This window comes from Pelodiscus sinensis, chromosome 1, assembly GCF_052426305.1.
Source record: "Pelodiscus sinensis isolate ZL-2025 chromosome 1, ASM5242630v1, whole genome shotgun sequence".
NCBI lineage: Eukaryota > Metazoa > Chordata > Testudines > Trionychidae > Pelodiscus > Pelodiscus sinensis.
The window spans coordinates 321,297,132-321,317,937 of record NC_143052.1 but is presented as its reverse complement, the minus strand read 5'-3'; the positions used below and the strand labels follow the sequence as shown (position 1 = coordinate 321,317,937).

The window sequence follows — 20,806 nt, the reverse complement described above, 5'->3', positions numbered from 1 at the left end:
GTCAGTTCTGACTGGGCAGGGCTGATTAATTACCTGGGAAGCTGTGCTTCACCTCCACCTACAGGCCAAAAATGTTGGCCATCTCTGGAAGCAGCATGCATCCAGACAGTGTGCCTTAGCCTTGCTGTGCCACCAACATAAGAATGGCCATACTGGGTCAGACTAACGGTCCATCTATCCCAGTATTCTGTCTGCTGACAGTGACCAATACCAGATGCCCCAGAAGGCGGGAACACAACAGGTAATCCTCATGTGATCTCTCTCCTGTCATCCACCTCCAGAGAAACAGAGGTTAGGGACACTATTCCTACCCATCCTGGCTAATAGCCAGGCCTGACATAAGCAGCCCAGTGAAAGAGAATGAGGGTGGGGGATAGTGAGCAACAGGAGGAGTGCTGGAGTGAGTGTAGAGCAGCGTCTCAGAGACGGGGCTGGGCCTCAGACAGGGAGTGGGACAAGGGTGTTCAGTTTTCTGCTATTATAAAGTTGGTAACTGTAGAGCTGACTAGGAATGAAAATGGTTAACCAGTTAACTGGTAAGCACCGCTCTTACTGGGTAAAGCTTACTAGTAACAGTTAACTGGCAGGGACTAGAACAGTCTCCTGCCTGCTGTTGGCAGGGGATTGCTTCAACTTAGGGGTGCCTGGCTCGCTATTGGCAATGGCGCTCCAGCCCGGCCATCTAAAGTCCCTCCCAGGCAAGACTGAAGCTGTCTACACTACAAGGTTTTTGCGCAAAAAACAGCAGAGGGTACACATCTCAAGTATGTTTTTGCTCAAGAAAATCGACAGATCAGAGGGTTTTTGCCAGTAGAGTTATTCCTCTCCCCATGAGGAATAATTCTTTTTTGCGCTACAACTCTTGTGCAAAAAAGCAGGTGTGGACGCTCCACAGGGGTTTTTGCACAAGAAACCCCTATCGGAAAAAGCAGAAGTGCTCTGATGGCCATTCTGTAAATGCATTCATGCAGTATGGACGCTCTCTTGCGCAAAACCGCATCACTTTTGCGATACACTTTGAGGTCTGGACGTGCTTTTGCACAAGAAGTTTTTGCGCAAGAACTTTTACGCAAAAGGCTTCTTGCACAAACCCTGCAGTGTAGACAAAGCCTAAGATAATGCTAAAAGGAAAAGGGAATAACTTTGAAAAACTGTCATACACTATCAAGAGGATCTAACTTCTTGACTGTTAAATGGCAGCCTCTGGGTTCTTATTGCTACAGGATGCCCAAGTACTCATGGCAGGGAAAAAAGCCTACTGCTTCTGTGCTAACCATCTCATTAACACTGACCTATCTTATTGACATTGACTTGGCCAATCATGATTATTTTAAACTGATACTAAACTATGTATGATTTTCTCACAAAACAGAAAAATATTGGTGGGGTCAACCAAAGTATTTTGAAAACATTGATTTTTTTAAAGAAATACTGAAAGGAGCAGTTTAGAAAATGCAAAAATGTTTTGACATTTCTGGGGAAAAAAAGTGGTTGGGGGGGGGATTGCTGAATTTGACCCAAATTCACAAAGTTTTGGTGCTTCCCACAAATGCATTTTCCAGCAAATGTATTATTCAGAAAAAAATATATATTTTTTTTACTCAGCTCTGCAATAGAGTCCTTAAACTTGTAACCATCAGTCGTCTTTTCCAGAACTTGGATCATTTTATGGCGTTCCTTTGAACTCTGTTCCATAGTTCTACAAAACTGGACAATATACCAGTGAGGGATGTGAATGGTTAACAGCGATGGGTGCTGCAGCCTGGCCAGAGCTGCCTCCCCGGTCTGTGGTGGGCCTAGCTGGAGCAGCACACTGTGAGTGGGAGCCTCTAGCCGGACAGACCAGCCCTACGTACCGCAGGGGGCAGGGACCAATCCAGGCCAGACGTGGTGGGCAGGAGGGCTGTTCCAGACCAGCCAGGCTTCAGTGGCCCCCTCTACCCACCCTCATTTAATCAGTTAACTGGTTAAACATTTAACCAGTTTACTGATTAAACAGGATTTTGCATCCCTACTGTAAACTGGGTCCTGATAAATATGCACCTAGCTCATGGTCTATATCCTGATATTCAAAACCCTCCATATTCTTCACCCCAGCTACTCAAGACAATCTGTCTCTACCTCTATAAACTTGAACTGTCATTACAGCTATATTGTACTACAACCACAAAATCCTTAACCAATAGACAGGTATTAGAGGGGTAGCCGTGTTAGTCTGAATCTGCAAAAGCGGCGAGGAGTCCTGTGGCACCTTATAGACTAACTGAAGTGTTGGAGCATAAGCTTTCGTGGATAAAGACCCACTTCGTCAGATGCATATAGTGGAAATTTCCAGAATATTTGCCTGCAGCAAAAAAACTTCAGGACCAGACTTCAAAGAGAAACTGCTGAGCTACAGTTCATCTCAAATTTGACACAATCAACTCCGGATTAAACAAAGACTGTGAATGGTTTGCTAACTACAAAAGCAGCTTCTCCTCTCTTGGAATTCACACCTCCAGATCAGCTACTAGAAGTGGGTCTCATCCTCCCTGATTGGATCCACCTTGTCATCTCCAGCCTGATTCTGGCCTGCATATTTATACCTGCCTCTGGAAATTTCCACTACATGCATCTGACAAAGTGGGTCTTTGCCCACGAAAGCTTATGCTCCAACACTTCAGTTAGTCTTTCAGGTGCCACAGGACTCCTCACCGCTTTAACCAATAGAGGAAACAGAACTTCCAGGAGTCAGATTAGATTATAGAGCTCACTCCCTCAGGAATTATCACAGAAACAATCACTTTCACTACGAAATTAAAAACTAATTTCTCCAAGCCTTTCCTCAATGTCTTCAAGATAAAACCTCTTACAGTTACAGATTATTTATTTGCATGGATAATATGAAAAAACAGTTATAATACATACATAAATTTATAAGAATAATTTAACTTTCATGTTCCTGAGCATAAATCAACCACTAAATGGTGAGAGCTAGTAACAAAAATAAATTATTCTCTCAGCTCTACTCCCCTTCTGGCCATAATGTCCATCCCAGAGTTTCTGGCACCTGACGTGGAACGACTGCTATTCAGAGACCTACTACTGGAATGCATAGACTGCTGGCATAGTCCACTATGGCAATTCATATGTTCCAAATACTTATTGTAAAATATACAGTAAGTGCAATGTAACAGTCTTAACATTGCAGCGGAAAACCTTGGAAAAATCTCTATCAATTTAAATCATATGTAAACAAATGTGTTGCCAATATGAATAGCACCTCAGATTAATGAAACTGAAACAAACTTTGAAAACTCAACAGCTTCCTCCTCTCCCCCCACATTATTTAGGCTATTGGTTTTATATTCTCCTGAATTTAGGCAATGAAAATGCATATATTCTTTAATCAATTTCACTTTTACTTATTGTTAAATTTTTATTTGGCATTCTTAATGAAAAAATGCTTAGACTACAAACACAGCAGAGAATGTTTATTAGAAAGCAATTCTTTCTATTGGAATGGTTTAAAAAAAAAAAACACCCATGAACACATTTGTACTAGTCATAGGTTTAAGAAACATGTTTTTAAAACGATTTAGACATTTAGATTTAGAAAAAGAACTTAGAAGTCACAATGTCACTGGGAATTTCCTGTTTTTATATACTTTTTTCTCATATTTAGCATATATGAAGCTCATCACAACATTTAATTTGTAATAAACAGAAATTAAAAATTCCCAGAAAGAAACTAATTACAGCACTTACTATAAGCAGGAGCAGAAAGAGTTTAAGATAAAGCAAGACTTGACAAATATCCTTTCAAACAGCCTCTGACTTTACAATTGTTTTAATTAGACAAAATTTACATTTAATATTTGCATACTACTTACAAAAAAAAGAAATCAGGCACAAATATAAAATAATTTGTAATAACAGTAAAACTAGACATAGCATACTATCAGATTGATCAGGAACATTTTTGCCACATTGACTTAAACCAAGAAGACTCAAAACAAAGAATATACTAGAACAGGTGTCTGACACCTATAACAGTCCTATAATTCAAGCTTTAACTGACCTTTTTGTGTAACTTGAGGCTACAAATAAAGTCAAACCTCTCTAAGATCCTGTTGCCAGTGAACTTAAGCAACAAATTATTTCTATATCAAAGAGACTACAAAATAAAGTAACGTGATGGCTATGTACACTTAATTAGCATAATTAAGCATCTTGTCAGTGGACAATGAGGTCTTTGGCATTTCAAAGTGGATGCCCTAGATTTGCATGGAAGATTTTTTTTATGTCATGAGAAAGTAAAACAAATTTCTTCAAGTTAGGAGCCCCCCAATAAGGTTCTCAGATGTATACTATACATTAGAAAACCTAATAAACTAATCAGTCTCTTCATCCTTTTGGCCAGGAAGCAAGAGAAAGAGAAACATTTCCTTTGTTATTTTATATACTGAGATAGGAAAGAGGATAGTGAATATGTATCAGATCTGCTTCTTGTTTTGTATTTAGGGTACATTTGGCTTCATCCAAAAACAAATATTTTTGTTTACACTTTTTACTAGCTAACCTTTCCACTTCCACACCATTACAATTACAACTGAGTGAGCTCGATTCTACTGTGATTCTGAATAAGCACAGAACTAAATTTCAAGTGCAGGGGCAAATTTGTCCTCAGTTTTACTTGTGTAACCTCCCTGAAAGGAAAGATTTATAATCAGTGCAACAGAGACTTGTTTGACCTGCAGAATCTTTATTAGAGATCGTGTGGGGGGAGTGGGAGAGGGAGCGGGTAACAGCTTAACTGTCAGATAAAGCTTAACCTGGAGGATTAGTAGCTAGGAAAATGCATTTTATTGTGAGCTATGCCCATTTGACCCAGATGTTCTTAAAGGAAAAACATGAGTCTCCATGGTGCCCTGTTCAAGCCACACAGCATCGCATGTCAAACTGAAAGGGGAGGGAAAACAACACCCCATACCACTAGCTAGGTGGAAGGTGTGAGGCAGCCAGGAAGGCCCCACAGACCCAGACAGGAGAATGTGAGGCAACTGAGGGAGCAGAGAATGCATCCAGGTTTAGGAAAAAGGCAGGAGGATGTGGGAAGGCTGGGACTAGGAAGGCAGGTGAATGTGAAGCAGCCTAGATGGGGTGCATTCAGGTCTGGCAAGACCAGGAGGATGTGAGGAGGTGGCGGGAAGGGAAATGGCTATGAGGTGACCTGAGATAGGGGCCCAATTCCAGAGGGGAAGACAGATAGCTGTGTGCAGTCCAGTGGTGGGGGCAGGGAGATGATTGGGAAGTGGCAGAGGGAGCAAGGTTGCAGGAAGAAGGCTGTGAGGCAGCCAAGTGGGGGGGAGGTGGAGAGGGCTGTGAGGTGGGGGCTGGGGCAGGGAAGTGGTTATGAAGTGGGCGGCCGAGGAGGCAGGGAAGCGACTGTAAGGCAGCTGGCCAAGGGGGGAGGAGGAGGGAAGGGGCGGGAGAGGGCAGGGAGAGGGTTGTGAGGCGGGGGGTGGGACAGAGAAATGACTGTGAGGTGGGTGGCTGAGGGGGAGAAGGGAAGTGGCTGTGAGGCGGGGGGGGGCAGCAGGGAGAGGGCTGAGAGGAGGCAGGAGAACAGGGAAGTGGCTGTGAAGCAGGCAGCAGGGATGTAAAACTTCAATTATTTGGCTAATCGAATAATCAGTGTAATTTGCATTGATTATTCAATTAGTCAATAAGGGCACTTCTGCCTCTGGCGACTACTTTAAAGTAGAAGTAGTTACCCCGCTGACCCCGTGCTCCATGCAGCACTGCTGCTTTTAAATGCCATGGGGAGCCCAGTGTCAAGCTTCGCACAGCATTTCAAAGCAGCAGCGCCACATGGAGCCCAGGGTCATCGGTGGGGGGAAGGAGGATGGGAGTCCCCAGCTGACCCCAGGCTCTGCAAGGCGCTGCTGCTTTGTAGCATCCCCCATCCCTCTCCCCTTCCCTTCCCTTACTGCTTCTTTTTGATGGGGGGGCGGGAGAGGAGCAAATAGCTAACTAGCCTGTGGACTATCTGCTTATCAGATAATTGACTAGTCATTCACATCCATAGTGGGAGGATGACGAGGAAGACACGGAGAGGGCTGTGAGGCCGCGGGGGGCGGGGGAGAGTAGGAAGGGGGCTGAGAGGCAGCAGATGGGGCGAGGGGGGGGCGAGATAGTGGCAGTGAGGGGGCTGTGAGGGGTTGGGGGCTAGTGGCAGTGAGGGGGCGGGGAAGTGGCTGTGAGGCGGGCGACCGACAGGAAGGACCCCAGGTCCGAGGGGTGGGGGCAGGCAGGTCAGCGTGAGGCGACCAGGGATGGGGAGAGCCCGGTAGGACCAAGGCAGCCGCGAAACTGAGGTCAGGGTTAGGCTGGTCCGCGCCCGGCGCCCGGAGTCAGTTACCGCAGGCGGCGTCTCTAGTCCCCACGCTGCCTCCACACCCACGAGCTGCCACAGGGCGAGAGACGAGTGCGCCTGCGCCGCGCCACACGCGCCTGGCGCGAACCCGGAAGCGGAAACGCGCGCCCTTCCGGCGGAAGGGATTCTGGGGGGCTCCGTCGAATTTCCGATTCCGCGCCTTGGCAGTCGGAGGTGGCGGGGCTGGTTGGTTGCGCTCCCGGGCGCCGCCGCTGCCGTGCCCAGCCCCACGGGGGCCATGCTGCTGCCGTCCGACGTGGCCCGGCTGGTGCTGGGTGAGTCCGGGGACCGGGCGGGTCACGTCAGCCGCGTCTCCGCTCTGCAGGCAGCGCCCGTAGTGCGGGGCTGCCGCCGTCGCTTGTGTCACGAGCGGGAGACCCGAGCTGCCGTTCCCTGGGGTAGGGGCCTAACAGACCCCGGAGCTCTGCCCTGCTCCGCCACCGACACACACTGGCTGCGTGCGGGAGTAGCAGACCTGAGCCCCGGGCCATCTGTGGGCGCATTAAGGGAGCGCCCTTGGGCGGCCACATAAGGCTTCTCTGTTGTTACTTACTAGCCCCTGACAACGTGGTCGAGACTGTGTAAAATGCAGCAATACAGAGCGCCTCTGCCACTGGCTGGTCCCTTCGTGCCCTCGTCTTACAACAGAAGAAAAGACTTACGACTTCCCCTCTCATCTCCCAGCCCTATAGCAGGGGTGGGGAAGCTTTTCTGGTTCTGGGCTGCACACATGTTAGAAGCGAAGGAAAAAAACTTCAAAAGAAAACCTTTGATATTGCCCATGACTGAGAAGGAGAAAGACATTCCCCTTGCACTCTAGAGCCTAGGAGGGCCCAGGCTAGTAGATTTTTTTTTGTGCTCCAGCCCTGTAAGAGTAAAGCTGGGGGAGGCTGGATCATCAATGCTGGTGGAAGAGCCCCAGGCCTTGGAGGCCAGATCCAAGCACCCCCAGGCTTTAGGTTCCCCACCCCTTTCCTAAAGAGAAAGTAGCACTGACCTTTCCTGGATCTGGTTGCAACACCCAATCTGTGAGAACACATTTATGCCACAAAGATTTTACTATCTGTGGCCTTGTCTTAACACTGTTGACTTGTGATAGGCAAAAAGGTCTATCAAGATGTAAGCTAACACACGTGAAACAACATTAATAGGTTTTGTCTTAATTTGTGGGAGGGGAAGGAGCCTATACTACCCAAGGAGTGTAATCCAACAAAATTGTTTTAAACAAATTTATAAAGATCTCATGTTTTCTTGTATCTTTCTGAAAAAATCTGTTGAATGAGATCTAACTAAACATCTGCATATAAGAAGCATTGTGGGTGACCCAGAATTTTTAGAATGTCAGACTTTTTTTTATTGAGCATGTAACGTTGCCATGCTTTGGACTAACGGGCTTGAAGTTTGGAAAGAAATTGCCTGCTGTCAAGGACATGATCATTTATATACTTATGAAAAATAGTATGTATAGTTAATAAGCTATTGCAGTACGCCTCTGAAAAAATTTAGCTCAAACATGCTCAGTAGAAACTTATTACTTTGGCAGAAATTCCTTAGAGAGTCCATCTTCACTAAATGTGATCCATCCCCTCTAAACTTCTTTGTGATGATGAGATGGCACATGCCAGTCCCACTGAGTTTGGGTACGTCTAGACTACATGGCTCTGGCGACAGAGGCATGTAGATTAGGCTACCGGACATAGTAAAATGAAGTGGCGATTTAAATAATCGCCGCTTCATTTAAATTTACATGGCTGCCGCTCTGAGCCGACAAACAGCTGATCGGCTGTTTGTCGGCTCAGCACGGCAGCCATGTAAATTTAAATGAAGCGGCGATTATTTGAATCACTGCTTCATTTTACTATGTCCGGTAGCCTAATCTACATGCCTCTGTCGCCAGAGCCATGTAGTCTATATGTACCATTTGTCACTGACTGGTGAGGATAGCTGTTCTTGCTTTTGTGCTCATCTGCAGAGAACATGAGTTGTTATAGTTCATACATAAAGAATCTTGGCTTTCAAACTACAGCAGCTCATCATGGGGGGTGGGTATCAGAGGCAGAGGAAGGCTGAGCCTCCCCAAATGGCCAGATGTAGTTCAGCCCACACTCCATCCCCTTCTGCTTCCTGCTCTGCAGTTAGCCTGGCTCTTTTGTGCCATGATGGTCCCAGCTGGTACTGCCCTCCCAATACTCTGTGGATTAAGAGGCTACAGGAGGCTGAAGCCACACTGCCCAGCCTCCCTGTGTTCCAGGGCCAGGAAGTCTGGGGCTCTGTTATTAAGCCTCCCTGTGCTCCAAGGCTGGGGCAGCATTTGCATGCGCTCCCTGTGCTGTGTGGCCAGGGAGGCTGGGGCAACTCAACACTCTGGGAAAGCTGTTCCTGCTTTTGAGCTCATCTGCAAAGAACATGTGGTAGCTTGGGGGAGAGACCCGTAGCCACAGTGGAGGTGAGGGGTATAGGGCAGGAGCTAACAGCCGGTGTGGGAGAGCTGGGGGGCTATCCTCCCCAAGATAGTATTCACCCATTGCCCATGCAGCTCATGCTTTGTCTCTGAAAGTCTCTAGATGAGTCTCTGCAGACAATGCAGATTATGGTGATTACATGTGCTCCAATCCAGGGCTGCAGAGACTGAGGAGAACTTTCCCTGCAATTTTCCTCTTCTTCAGGTGTGCTGCTACAGTGCTCTGAACCATAACTGAGTGGGGATGTCAATGGTTAACCAGTAAACTGGCTAGGCAGGAACAACTCCCTTCCCAGGGCAGGCCACCAGCCTCGCCCAGACAGTTTCTACCGGCGGTGGGCTGAGCCTGGCTGGAGCAGCCCACTGCACTGTACGTGGAAGGTGCCTCCCTACTCACCTCATTTAAGTGGTTAATTGATTGAATAGGATTTTACATCCCTAGGTCTGAGAGCAGGGAGACTCTCTCTCTTGTGCTCTCAATACCTCCTACCTCTTGCACTTTGTGTTTTGTGAAGATAAATTTGTTAGTGTTTATAAAGGACTAAATAATTTGAAGCCACCATAGAAAAGCTGAAGATGACAATTTTGTATTCAGTGCATGGTTTGGTGGTTTGCAGTAAACAAGCCCTGGGACCACACATTGAACCACAAAGGGAAAAAAATTGATAGCTGCTCATTAATTGAGCACTGTTCCTCCAATGTGCTGAATAAGGCAGGGGTCCTTTAGGGAAAAAAAGCAGTATATGATTTAAAGGTTATATCAGAATATTTACTTGCAGTTGGACAAGTGCAACCTTAATCCTGGTATTTGAGTGTTTGATTTTGCAACTTGAATATTTAACATAACTCTGTGTGTTTATTAATGTAAGCATGCTGTCTTCCCATGTAGCTGTTGAGTATGTTTACATTACAATTTAAACCCTTTGTCTGTGTGGCAGCAGCATTGGTCTACAACATACTTGGGCTCACACTGCAGTTCAGTTCAAGCGTTGAAACCTACCTCCTTGCCCAGGATTCAGAGTTGAACCTCTAGCCCTGGATCAGAATGTCTATACAGCTAGTCCCCGGGGTTAAGTCGGTCCAACTAACGTCGGACCCCTAGTTACGAACCGGGGGGGCCCCCCGCTACTGCGGGGTGCCTCCCCCACTGTTGCCACCTCTGGCGGCGCGGGGGGCACTTCCCCCCAGCAGACCAGCTAGTGCGCCCCCCCCCCCAGCAGACCAGGCTTTTCTCGCCAACGCCTGGGGTAGAGCAGCTGGGGGGCTGCCGGGTTGGTCCCACAGCGCCGAGGTGCGGCACTACTGGACCAACCCAGCAGCACCCCAGCTGCTCTGTCCCAGGCGTCCAAGTCAGCCGCTGCTGAAACTGATCAGCGGCTGATTCCAGGAAGCCCCGGGGCAGAGCAGCTCTGCCTCAGCCGCTGGTCAGTTTCAGCATTTTTAATTGATGTGAGGGGTAACTTGTATTTGATACAGTATATATTGAACTCTGCTGTGGGAAAGAAAGAAGAATACTTTGATTTGATCTAATCTTTCTATCAGTTCTAGGAATGGTATTTCAAAAGAAAGCTAGAGGTAGATGTTTGGGATTGTAATCCCATCAGAGACACTTAAAACTAGAGTGGCTAAAGTACCATCTGTGTAACATAAGGGACAAATCTGTCCTGGCATGGAATAGACAAAATTGCATACTAATTGTTGTGATTCTGTGTTCGAATCCTACATTCAAATTACTCTTTTTAGTTCCTGAAAGAATTTCAGCATTAAAATGAAGTTAAATAATTATGCACACTTTCTGAAGTTTGGAGATATTTTTGGGGTAGAAATTTCAGTCTGTATCATGTTAATGTACCGTAGGTACACAAATACACAAGTGACTGTTGGTACTTCTACTCAATATGAAGTTTACAGTATGGACGTACATTACTTTTCCAATTATGTCTTATGCTAGTAATGATAATCTTTTAGAAAAAATCTTAACAGGTTTTAAGGCTGTCCTGTTTTGTTGTTTTGAAACTGTAATATATGCATGTATAATCTTGATTGTTGTATGGTAAATCATTTTATAAAAATTGTAGCATTCCATTTAATTGATAACTGCAAATTTTAGCTCAAGTGTTGAGCCCTTCATGGATTCAGAAACTGATGTCTACTGATTTGCAGGGCTTTACTATGTATTGCTCACCTTGTCAGCCATTCTTGGCAAGAATTGTTATTTTCTTGTCTTTATGGTTTATACAGAAACAGAGCTATGCATAAGTCTCTATTTTCTTAGGTGGTACTCTTAATTACTTTGTCTGAAAGTAGCTTTATTTGGATTTATATAGAGCAGTGTTGTCAATGTTACATGTCAACTTTGATAATTAGAAAAATGTGTGGGAAAGGAGCTATTTTCTAAATACAGTTTATTTTTAGTGTTTGTCATGAGTCCATAGATAGTTGCCATATGAGCTTTCTTAATTAATGTCAAAATTCTGATAAAACTACAGTACACACATCTACTAAATGTAGCATGGAAAGACAGCTAACAAAAATTCAAAACTTTGTCTTTCCTGTTGTAGGGTATTTACAACAGGAAAAGCTTTTAGCTACCTGCCGTGAATTTATATTGGAAAGCTCAGATTTAAAAGAATATGCTGAGCACTATACAGAGGAAGGATTTGTTCCGGCTTGTTTACTGGTGAGTTCAACTGTAAAGTTAATTGTGGCATAATCTGAAAATCCGATAATTTATTATAACTTCACATGGATTTCTACACTTCTCGAATGTGAGAAAGCTATATGTATCCACCACGCAGATGCTGTTCCAAATGTTTGAATAGTTTGAAATAGTAACCTTTCGTTTGTCTGGCAACACAAAACATTTGTATGTGAACATTTGTTTCTTTCCTGCATTATTGTTAATACTGAAGGTAGATATCTTAAAAACTTTGGAAATCTAAGAGTAAAATACATGGAATCCCCAATGTACATTGGGGTTGTATTCTTGAAAAGGACAAAATGAGATATACTGGGAGCTTTTTCTCCATAAGAAATATTGGAATAAGGGGGAAAATGCATTCACAACATTACTGCATTGTTTGTGACAATACTCTTTTCACCTAACAGGGTACCTTTTAAAAAAAAATGACTGGTTATACATAGGGATGTAGTCGACTAGTCACTTCCTCCCTTACTGCATCTATCAGAAAGAGGCAGCAAAGGGAGGGGGGAGCGAGGGGTGCTTCAAAGCAGCAGTGCCAAACAGAATCCAGGGTCAGACCCTGGGCTCCACGCAGTGCTGCCGCTTTGAAATGCTCCATGCGGCCTGGGACCAGTACCCACTTGCTGACCCTGGGCTCCATGTGCTGCTGCTGCTTTGAAACGCTGTGTAGGGAGCACGGGATTAGTGGGGGACTGCTTGACTCCCACGCTGGCCCTGTGCCCCCTACAGCGCTTTTGCCTTTGAAGTGTAGCAACAGTCCTGTGGCTGTTTGTACACTTCAAAGGTGGAGGTGCCCTCATCGACTAATTGAATAGTCAATGCAAATTGCATCGTCTTATTCGACTAGCCAATTAATCTAAATTTAACATTCCTAGTCATACAGTACATATTGAAAAAATAAATGTAGACACTTACTAATACCATTCACATAGGATAGCTCAGTGGTTTGAGCATTGGCCTTCTAAACCCAGGGTTGTGAGTTCAATCCTTGATGGGGCCATTTTGGGATCTGGGGCAAATCTGTCAGAGATGGTACTTGGTCCTGCTGTTGGAAGGGGTCTGGACTCCATGACCTTTCAAGGTCCCTTCCAGTTCTGAGAAAATAATATGGAGATATACCTAATATAGTATAAGACCACAAGAAACAGCCATACTGGGTCAGACCAAAGATCCATCTAGCCCAGTATCTTGTCTTCCAACTGGCCAATGCCAGATATCCCAGAGGGAGTGAAGAGAACAGGTAATCATCAAGCAATTCCTCTCCCATCATCCATTTCCAGCCCCTAACAAACAGAGGCTAGGGACACCATTCCTACCCGTTCCGTCTAATAAGTATTAATGGACCTAACATTCATGAATTTATCTAGTTCTTTTTTTAACCTTGTTAAAGTCTTGGTCTTCACAATATCCTCCGGCAAGGAGTTCTACAGACTGACCATGCACTGTGTGAAGAAAAACTTCCTTTTGTTTGTTTTAAACCTGCTACCTATTAATTTCATTTGGTGACCCCTAGTTCTTATGTTATGGGAACAAGTAACTAACTTTTCTTTATTCACATTCTCCATACCTGTAATAATTTTATAGATCTCTATTGTATCCCCTCTTAGTCTCCTCTTTTCTGAGCTGAAAAATTCAAGTCCCTACTCTTCATATGGCAGCTGTTCCGAACCCCTAATCATTTTTTTGCCCTTTTCTGAACCTTTTTCAATACAAATATATCTTTTTTGATCTGAGGTGACTACATCTGTATGCAGTATTCAAGATATGGTCATACGCAGGGCTCGGCAAGCCCCACTCGCCAGCTGCGTGGTTCAGCGCACTGCGCATGCGCTGACCGTGCTACGCATGGGCTGACCATGCTACGCGGCTGTGCCGGCTTGTAATCTACTCGGCACGGGCGAGTAGATTACATTAATTGTCGAGCCCTGGGCATATAGGCAATAAGGTATTTTGTGTCTTATTTTCTATCCCTTTTTAAATGATTCCTAACGTTGCTTGCTTTTTTGACTGCTGTTGCATATTGAGTGGATATTTTCAGAAAACTATCCACAATGACTCCAATATCTCTCAAGTGGAAATAGCTAAATTATTCCTTATCGTTTTGTATGTATATTTGGGATTTCTCCCCCCAGCGAGGGCTCTTATACATTTCAGAGTGAGAAATGCAGAAGTGCCTATCAACTAGTTGATTAGTCAATGGAAATTCCATCGACTACTCAATTAGTTAGTTAACATCCTTAGTTTGCAGATGTCTTAAAAAAAAAAAAGACTATCAGCATCTGCTCTTATGTATGAATTTTTGAAATTTAGGACTCCCTGTAGAGGGCCAACATTGAGAGCTCTGGACACTTGGCAGACTGTTTACAAAAAGGATCATCACATTGCATGGTTTCCATCATCTCATCCAGCAATCCAAAAAAATTGGAGAGAATTTTTGTTGTTAGACTCCTGGCTTCCTATCCTATGTCATTGTCGTCATCATCCCTGCTTTCTTTGGATATTGATTGCTGATGACAAATGAGGAATTGACTGAGCTGTAGTTGCTCTGTATGAGACTCATAACTCATCTATATCCTCCTCTTCAGAGTCTGCATCCTTGGTCAACTTGACAATTTCTTGCTGGAGAGCAGGAATGACATCAAATGTGTTTATATATTAAATTAACCTTCATGGTTAACCTTCACAGTTACAGTAGGCTCCTGGGAAACCACCTGCCCCGCTGCCTCTGTTACACAGACAGTAGTGTGGGGGGCAGATGGGAGCCAATACATGTGGGGAGCCTACCCCCCTCCCCCAAGAGTCACCAGGTAACTGCTGAAATTTTCAGCAATTACACAGTTACTTAATTAAGCTCATTTTAACTCCTCTAGTTTCTAGTAACAGCTATGTGACAGCTACAAATTCCTGGGCCGCTTCCCCAGTACCTTCCTTACCTGAAGTTCTTCCTTTTAGCACCTACTTGTACTTTCTTCTCTTCACCATATTTATTCTCATCAGCTCCTTCCTCACACACTCAACAAACAGAAGGGAATCCTTTTTAAATCAGTCTCAACTAGTTCTTAATTGTCTCCCAGGTGTTCTAATTAGTCTGACTCCCTTGAGTCTGGAAGCCTCCTAATTGTTTCCAGGTGTTTTAATTGGCCTGATAGCTCTGACTGTTTCTAGCAGGCTCCTGCTGGTTCTGCATTAGCCTTTGTGGGTCTACCCCTGGAACAGAGACCTATATAATCTGGGGCTAATATATTTTTTCTCCGCTACTCTCCTGTAGCCCTCTGGCCTGATTCTGTCACACAAGTTATAAGCATTTAATTAGTCATGTGTTACTAGCCTACTGAACTGTCAGTTCGGAAATCAGTTGTGGCCAGTAAGAATTAAGTAAACAAACAAAAGGGAGAAAAGATTATGTGGGTATACTATATAATAAAAATATTTAATTCTAATTTATTTAACTTTTAGGGTGGAAAATAAATAGATTATTTTCTTTTTCTTGCCAATATTTTTTTTCTGTTTCTAAATGCAAGTGATAGGAAATTCCATAGGACCAACATGTCATTGGAATACATATGCTTTATATTGCAAGAGCAATTTTAACAAGTATTAGAGGACTATAGGTGATTACCAGTATCAAACAAGACAAAAAAATGAAGCTAATGATAGCAGTAATTTGAAAATCTGTGTGTCACCTAAAATCCTCTTACTTTTTGCAGCAACTTTCCTGAGATGTATTTTTTCTTAGCAACATGTTGTACTGCTTCAGGCTGATGGCCTTCTCTTGCTTGTATATTGCAGCTATTCTCTAAAAATAAAAAATGACACAGTGTAACTTTTCTTCTGCCTCTAACTCTGTAATAAAAAGAGCAAAGAAAAGCAAGTTAATGTATTCTTGGCTGATAGACCCTGAAATGACTACTCTGCAGAAGGCTGTACGCTTGAAAATTTCTAGTTTTATTGAGGAATGCATTTTGTCTCCTGATTGCACTTTTGGCATCCTCAAGAGAGAGCAGCATAATCAGGGTCTTTTTCATAGTTTGAATAATGTAATAGAAGAGCTAAAGTACAGGCTGATGATGAAGATTTTTTAATACTGATCTTTTTTCTTTCAGTCTTTGTTTGGAAAAAATTTGACAACCATTCTTAATGAGTATGTTGCCATGAAAACAAAAGGTAAGCATTGAGAGTCAGATATCTGCTGTACAGCACTTCAGTACATTTATATATTAGAAGATTTACCTTGTGTTGATTGGGTCCTTCACTCAAATAAGTTTTATTTTTCTTCATTTAAATCATTGTTTTGAGATGGGGCTGGGGATGACAGGTTCAGGTCACAGGCTGCTCTGGGGAGAGAGGACAACCCCAGCCCTCTGTCACTATAGCAGCTTGGGACCAGATTGAAAGTTTGTGTCCATGGGAGCTGCTGCTGCAGTGGGCACAGACGGGGGAAGTGTGCATGTCCCCCACACAAACAGACAAACTCTCTGTCACCACCGCAAATAGCAAAATCCATGAATACTGGGAGTGGCGGCTCCTGTCCCTCTGTTGAGCTCCCCACGATGAACTCTCTGTGGCTTCCAGCTCTCACAATGATTATGGGAGGTGGGGTCCTGGCAGCTGCTGCCTTCTGACAATGCCGCCCTCTTGAAGGCCATGCTCCCCCAACCGGGGGATAGGGTGCAGTGGGGTGACAGAAGAGACCTGCGAATAGTGATTCCAAAAATCTTGAGGGTCTCCTGTAGTAGATAGTTGTCCCTTTCTCCACCCCTGTCCTCTGCTGGCATAATGAGGTTATACCTGTCTTGGTCCCCATCTCTGGCACCTTGCTGCTCCCCGGTGGTCATTCTGCAGTATTATTGTCACTCCCATCAGACTTCTCCCTTTCTATTTTATGAGAAACAATCGAATTCCACGCACATCCCATTATCCTGATATAACCAAACCCTGACCTTGCTTTAAGTTATGATAAGAGAAAATTGCATACCAAATTTGGTGGTTCTAGCTCTTACCATTTAGAAGGAGTTCTTGAACAAACAGACTCACAGACAAATGGACAGATAGACTGACACACGTTTCTAAAATATATAGTAGGAAGAATTTGGAGTAGAGACAGTATTTATCTCTTTCTGTACCTAACATAATCCTCAGTCTATGTTGGAACCTTTAGGTTTTGCCATAGCAAAAATAGTTGTTAAATTAATCAGTATTTTAAAGAGATACATACTATTGTAGCTAGTAATCGTGTTCATGCTTTTTCAGTAAAAATGTGAACAGAATCTTTAATGTAGCTATTGACAGAAGTGCATATTAGCCATACAATAAATGTAGGCTCGTGATTGTAGAGGTGTACTTTGTATATCCGTAGCGTCCAACTAGTTCTGAAGCAGACTGGTCACATTATTCTGAAAATGCTATTGTGAACTAGCCACATTATTTAAGCCAGCTAGCCACACTCAACCAGACAAATAGCCACATGTGGCTAGTGGCTAGCATGTTGGACACCATGAGTTTATATACAAAAACAGAAAAAATAACCAGAGGAGACTTGCAGTATGCGTGTGAAATTTGGCTTTCCTGTCTTGATTTCCTTAAGTCCTCTTTAAAAAAAAAATCAAAATGAATTATTAACATGTTGTGCGGATAGGAGAGAGAAAAGTGCAACTGTTTTTTAAAGAAAGTAACTAATAAAGGTCTGTCATTCACCTAGATTTGTTCACCATTAACATCTGTGCAAGTGACCAGACTTTGGTTTTTCTTTGTTCTGCTGATGCTTTGTGAGATTTGGGGAGACCTTAGATCGCTGTGTAAATAAGTGCCATGTCTTGAATATATTTGTAATGTTTTCCTCATTTAGTTATGTTTAATAAAAAGGTAGTTATAAGGCACACATTGAATTGCAGCATTATAACATTTATTTGTCATTTCTAAAGAACATTATAAAGAGGTTCAGCTAAATCTGGGAAAGGTGACATGAGCTTCTCTGACTTTAAACTCAGCTAATAAAGTAGGTGAGAAGAAAATACTATAATGTGGTAAGGAAATTAGAAAGGTAGTATGTATGGGTTTCATCCTGAGAGCTGTTTAGCACCCACAGTTCCCATTAAATTTGCTTTGAACTCCAAGTACTAAAGACCTCCAGCTCAGACCTAGTGTGTACAAGAGTTTAATTTGGACTTTTAGTCTTTTCTGTAATTTTAGCTGCTTGGAGATTCTTCCTCCTTTTCATTTGTTTTCAAATTTCAAGCATGTTATCTTCCCTAAGTGATTTCTCAAAACAAGCTGTGATTGCTGCAAAAGGCTATAAATAGACAATTTTTTTCAAAAGTACTCAAGCAATTTATGGGCATAAATCCAATTTTTAGAAGTAATTTAGGCACTTGAGCCTAAATCCTACAGACTTATAATGCCTCAGTCACTTCGAACAACGAGACTTGGGTTCCTAAGTTGCTTAGGTACTGCTGAAAATTTTACTTACAGTACTTCTTGATTGTATTGCACTAGATTTCTGACACAGTATTTCTCAGGCTACCTATTAGCTTTCTGATGAATGTATTCATCATTTTTTTTTAAAGAAACAACAAATGAAGTTCCTGCAATCATGTCATCTTTGTGGAAGAAGTTAGACTACACTCTTTCTCAAATCAGGTAATTTGTAATGTTGAAATAAAGAAGAGAGTACATACTTTCCTTTAAAATGAGATTATCTACTCCTAGCTTTCTTTTACTTCACATCACATTTCTTTAGCATACACGAAGGGTAATAAGGATATTTTGTAGATTTTATTCTCTGTGAAATGGCAGGAAAGAATCTGCATTTGACATTAAGTGGTTGAGTGGGAATCTTAGAATTGTACAGGCTCCATCTGTACTAGCTACAGAAAACAGATAGGAAAGTGCACATGTAGTTTCCTTGGCCTATGTAAGATATAGCCTTAGTATCATATAATAAGGTACTGTAGTTGCCATGGTTATTGATCCCAAAATTCAAACTAATTTGATAATGGATTCCACTTAAAAAGCTTATTTATGTTAATCATTATAACAAATACATGCTGAATCCAGAAACATTGCCAAACCAGTATGTGACTAGCATATAAACTAATAAATGCATAACTATAGAATGAATCTTCTTATCTTTAGAGTGTTCAGAGTGTGTTGTCTCTATTTTGATTTCTTTATCTTATTTTGTAGGAGTATGCAGAATTCTGCAGGATTTTCTGCTAATCAAAGGAGTAGGTATCTAACTGAATTATGTGGATATAATAAATGGGTTCAAGTTCAGAGTTGCTTTTGATTGAGGCCTATTTCTTATCAAAAGACTATCAACTATTTTCTACTCCCTTAAGCTTATTTATTGATGGTTCAAATGTAACTGAAAACATGAGCAATCTAACTGCAGTCTTGTCTCACTAGAAAGTGGAAAAACAATATAAAAAGATAGGTTGTCGAAAATTATTCACTTCTGTGGAAGATATACTAAGTGATCATCTAAAAGGAAAAATTATTTTATTTTCACAATCTCCAGAATAAACCTCATGGCTTGCAAGTCTTTACTCAGAAATGCTTGTGAGAAAACCAAATGTTAAATATAGATATAGTTTGCTCTTGAATCTCTCAAACCCATTGCCTATATCGGACACAATTACAATGCCTATTGTTCTGGGAATCTCCTACAGCAGCGGTTTTCAAACTTTTTGGGCTCCGGAGCCCTTTACATGCGTAAAAATGTATGCGGAGCCCCAGCGGTCCACTGATTGTATATATGATACTTATGCAGAGCCCCAGCGGTCTACTGATTGTATGTGTTGTACCTATCGATGTTTCCAGTTTATCAACCTCGCAGAGCCCCTGGAGATGTCTTGCGGAGCCCTGGGGCTCCGCAGACCACAGTTTGAGAAACACTGTCCTAAAGCTTAAGTTTTTCAGGCTTGGTTTCATTCAGTGTATATACTGGTTTTACTATTTCAGTTAGAGATGTGAGGTTTTTATCAATGCAGTAAAATTGGTGCAGCCCTTATCGTGCATGCAGTTATGCTGCAATGAAGATGTCTAGAAACTTATAGGAATAAATTATACTGACATAAGCACCTTTATATTGGTTTAACTGTGACCACACTAGTCACCTATTCTGCTTTTACCATACCGGTTTCAAACTAACATAGTTATACAATAACTTTGTACGGGAAAGTTCTTGAAGAAGCTACTGTACTATTATACCCCATTTCTTGTCTCCCTGCTGCATTCATGTTTTAAAAGAGAAGTTGGACTTATTGGGGTTCCCATAATTACTTAAAGCAATGATGGCTATTGTTTGGAAAATCAACTGCTTCTTCAAAATATCCAATAATGGATCTCATTGTAAGCCTTTACTTTCCTCAGCACGAACAAGAAGTGGAATTGCAGAAATGAAAAGGCAGAGAATGCTTCAGTCAGCTGCTCCAACCTCAGGATTGTTGTCTATAGCCCACCAGACAGGACAACTTAATTCCTCTTGTATGGCAACTACCCAAATTATTCACAGACCAACAGTAAATCAAAGTGCATCACAGACAAGACTGAACACTTTATTTGCACAGCAGTCCCAAACACAGGAAAATAATGTCACCAGTAAGTTATATTTATTACTGATTATTTTTTATTCAATATATGTATATAGATGGAATTATTTTATAATATGCAATATTCATCTTACACAAAGGCAGCTTACTTTGAGAAATTCCTGCTTTGCAGATTCTTACTAGTGTCCAGACCAAGTCAGACATTAAGAATAAGAGGATGGTACAATGGAGAAAGAGATTATTGTTTAATTTACATACTAGTATGGCCACATGTGCGTTGGTGGCTCACAGGTGCATAAAACAGTTTGTATTCACATCCTTCAGTATGCACCTAACATCCCCAGTAAAGATTAGAGACTTGAGTTGTATCTGGATGCTTTTGTCAGATTTTGTGAATAGAATTTTACACTTTGTATGATGATGCATGTAATCTGCTCACAAGATGAGTGGGGATTGAAAATCAGATCTTGATAAGGATATTAGTATGCAATCCCAAATTCTTGTAGCACCATAAGAAAATATGTTTGTATCCCCCATATTATTTTTTTAAAGCAGGAGATTCTATACATATTCTTGTTCCTGGATCTCAAGAACGAAGATTTCATTCAAGCTTGTTATCTCCAGGAAGACGAAAAAGGTGAATGTTCCTTTTATAAGTTGTTTGTAATTTGCAA

General features: G+C 42.5%; 2 protein-coding genes across 5 annotated transcripts in view; one reads left to right on the top strand and one right to left on the bottom strand.

Moving 5' to 3' along the window:
• The window catches only part of ATM (ATM serine/threonine kinase), a 145,629-nt gene extending 139,103 nt beyond the window's left edge, over positions 1-6,526 (bottom strand). For all 3 annotated transcript variants that reach the window (XR_016348560.1, XR_016348561.1, XM_089775703.1), the window contains exon 1: positions 6,404-6,526. The gene's annotated coding sequence lies outside the window, so the exon portion shown is untranslated. The remainder of the gene's footprint in view (positions 1-6,403) is intronic.
• A 2-nt stretch (positions 6,527-6,528) lies between these two features.
• The window catches only part of NPAT (nuclear protein, coactivator of histone transcription), a 37,223-nt gene continuing 22,945 nt past the window's right edge, over positions 6,529-20,806 (top strand). The window contains exons 1-7 of one of the 2 annotated variants that reach the window (XM_089775706.1): positions 6,529-6,693; positions 11,441-11,559; positions 15,687-15,747; positions 18,147-18,219; positions 18,766-18,806; positions 19,954-20,181; positions 20,688-20,769. In XM_089775706.1, coding sequence (XP_089631832.1) covers positions 6,657-6,693; positions 11,441-11,559; positions 15,687-15,747; positions 18,147-18,219; positions 18,766-18,806; positions 19,954-20,181; positions 20,688-20,769 — 641 coding nt within the window. In that variant the 5' untranslated portion in view covers positions 6,529-6,656. Of the gene's footprint in view, positions 6,694-11,440; positions 11,560-15,686; positions 15,748-18,146; positions 18,220-18,765; positions 18,807-19,953; positions 20,182-20,684; positions 20,770-20,806 lie in introns of both variants that reach the window. The other variant, XM_089775705.1, reaches the window with a different exon arrangement.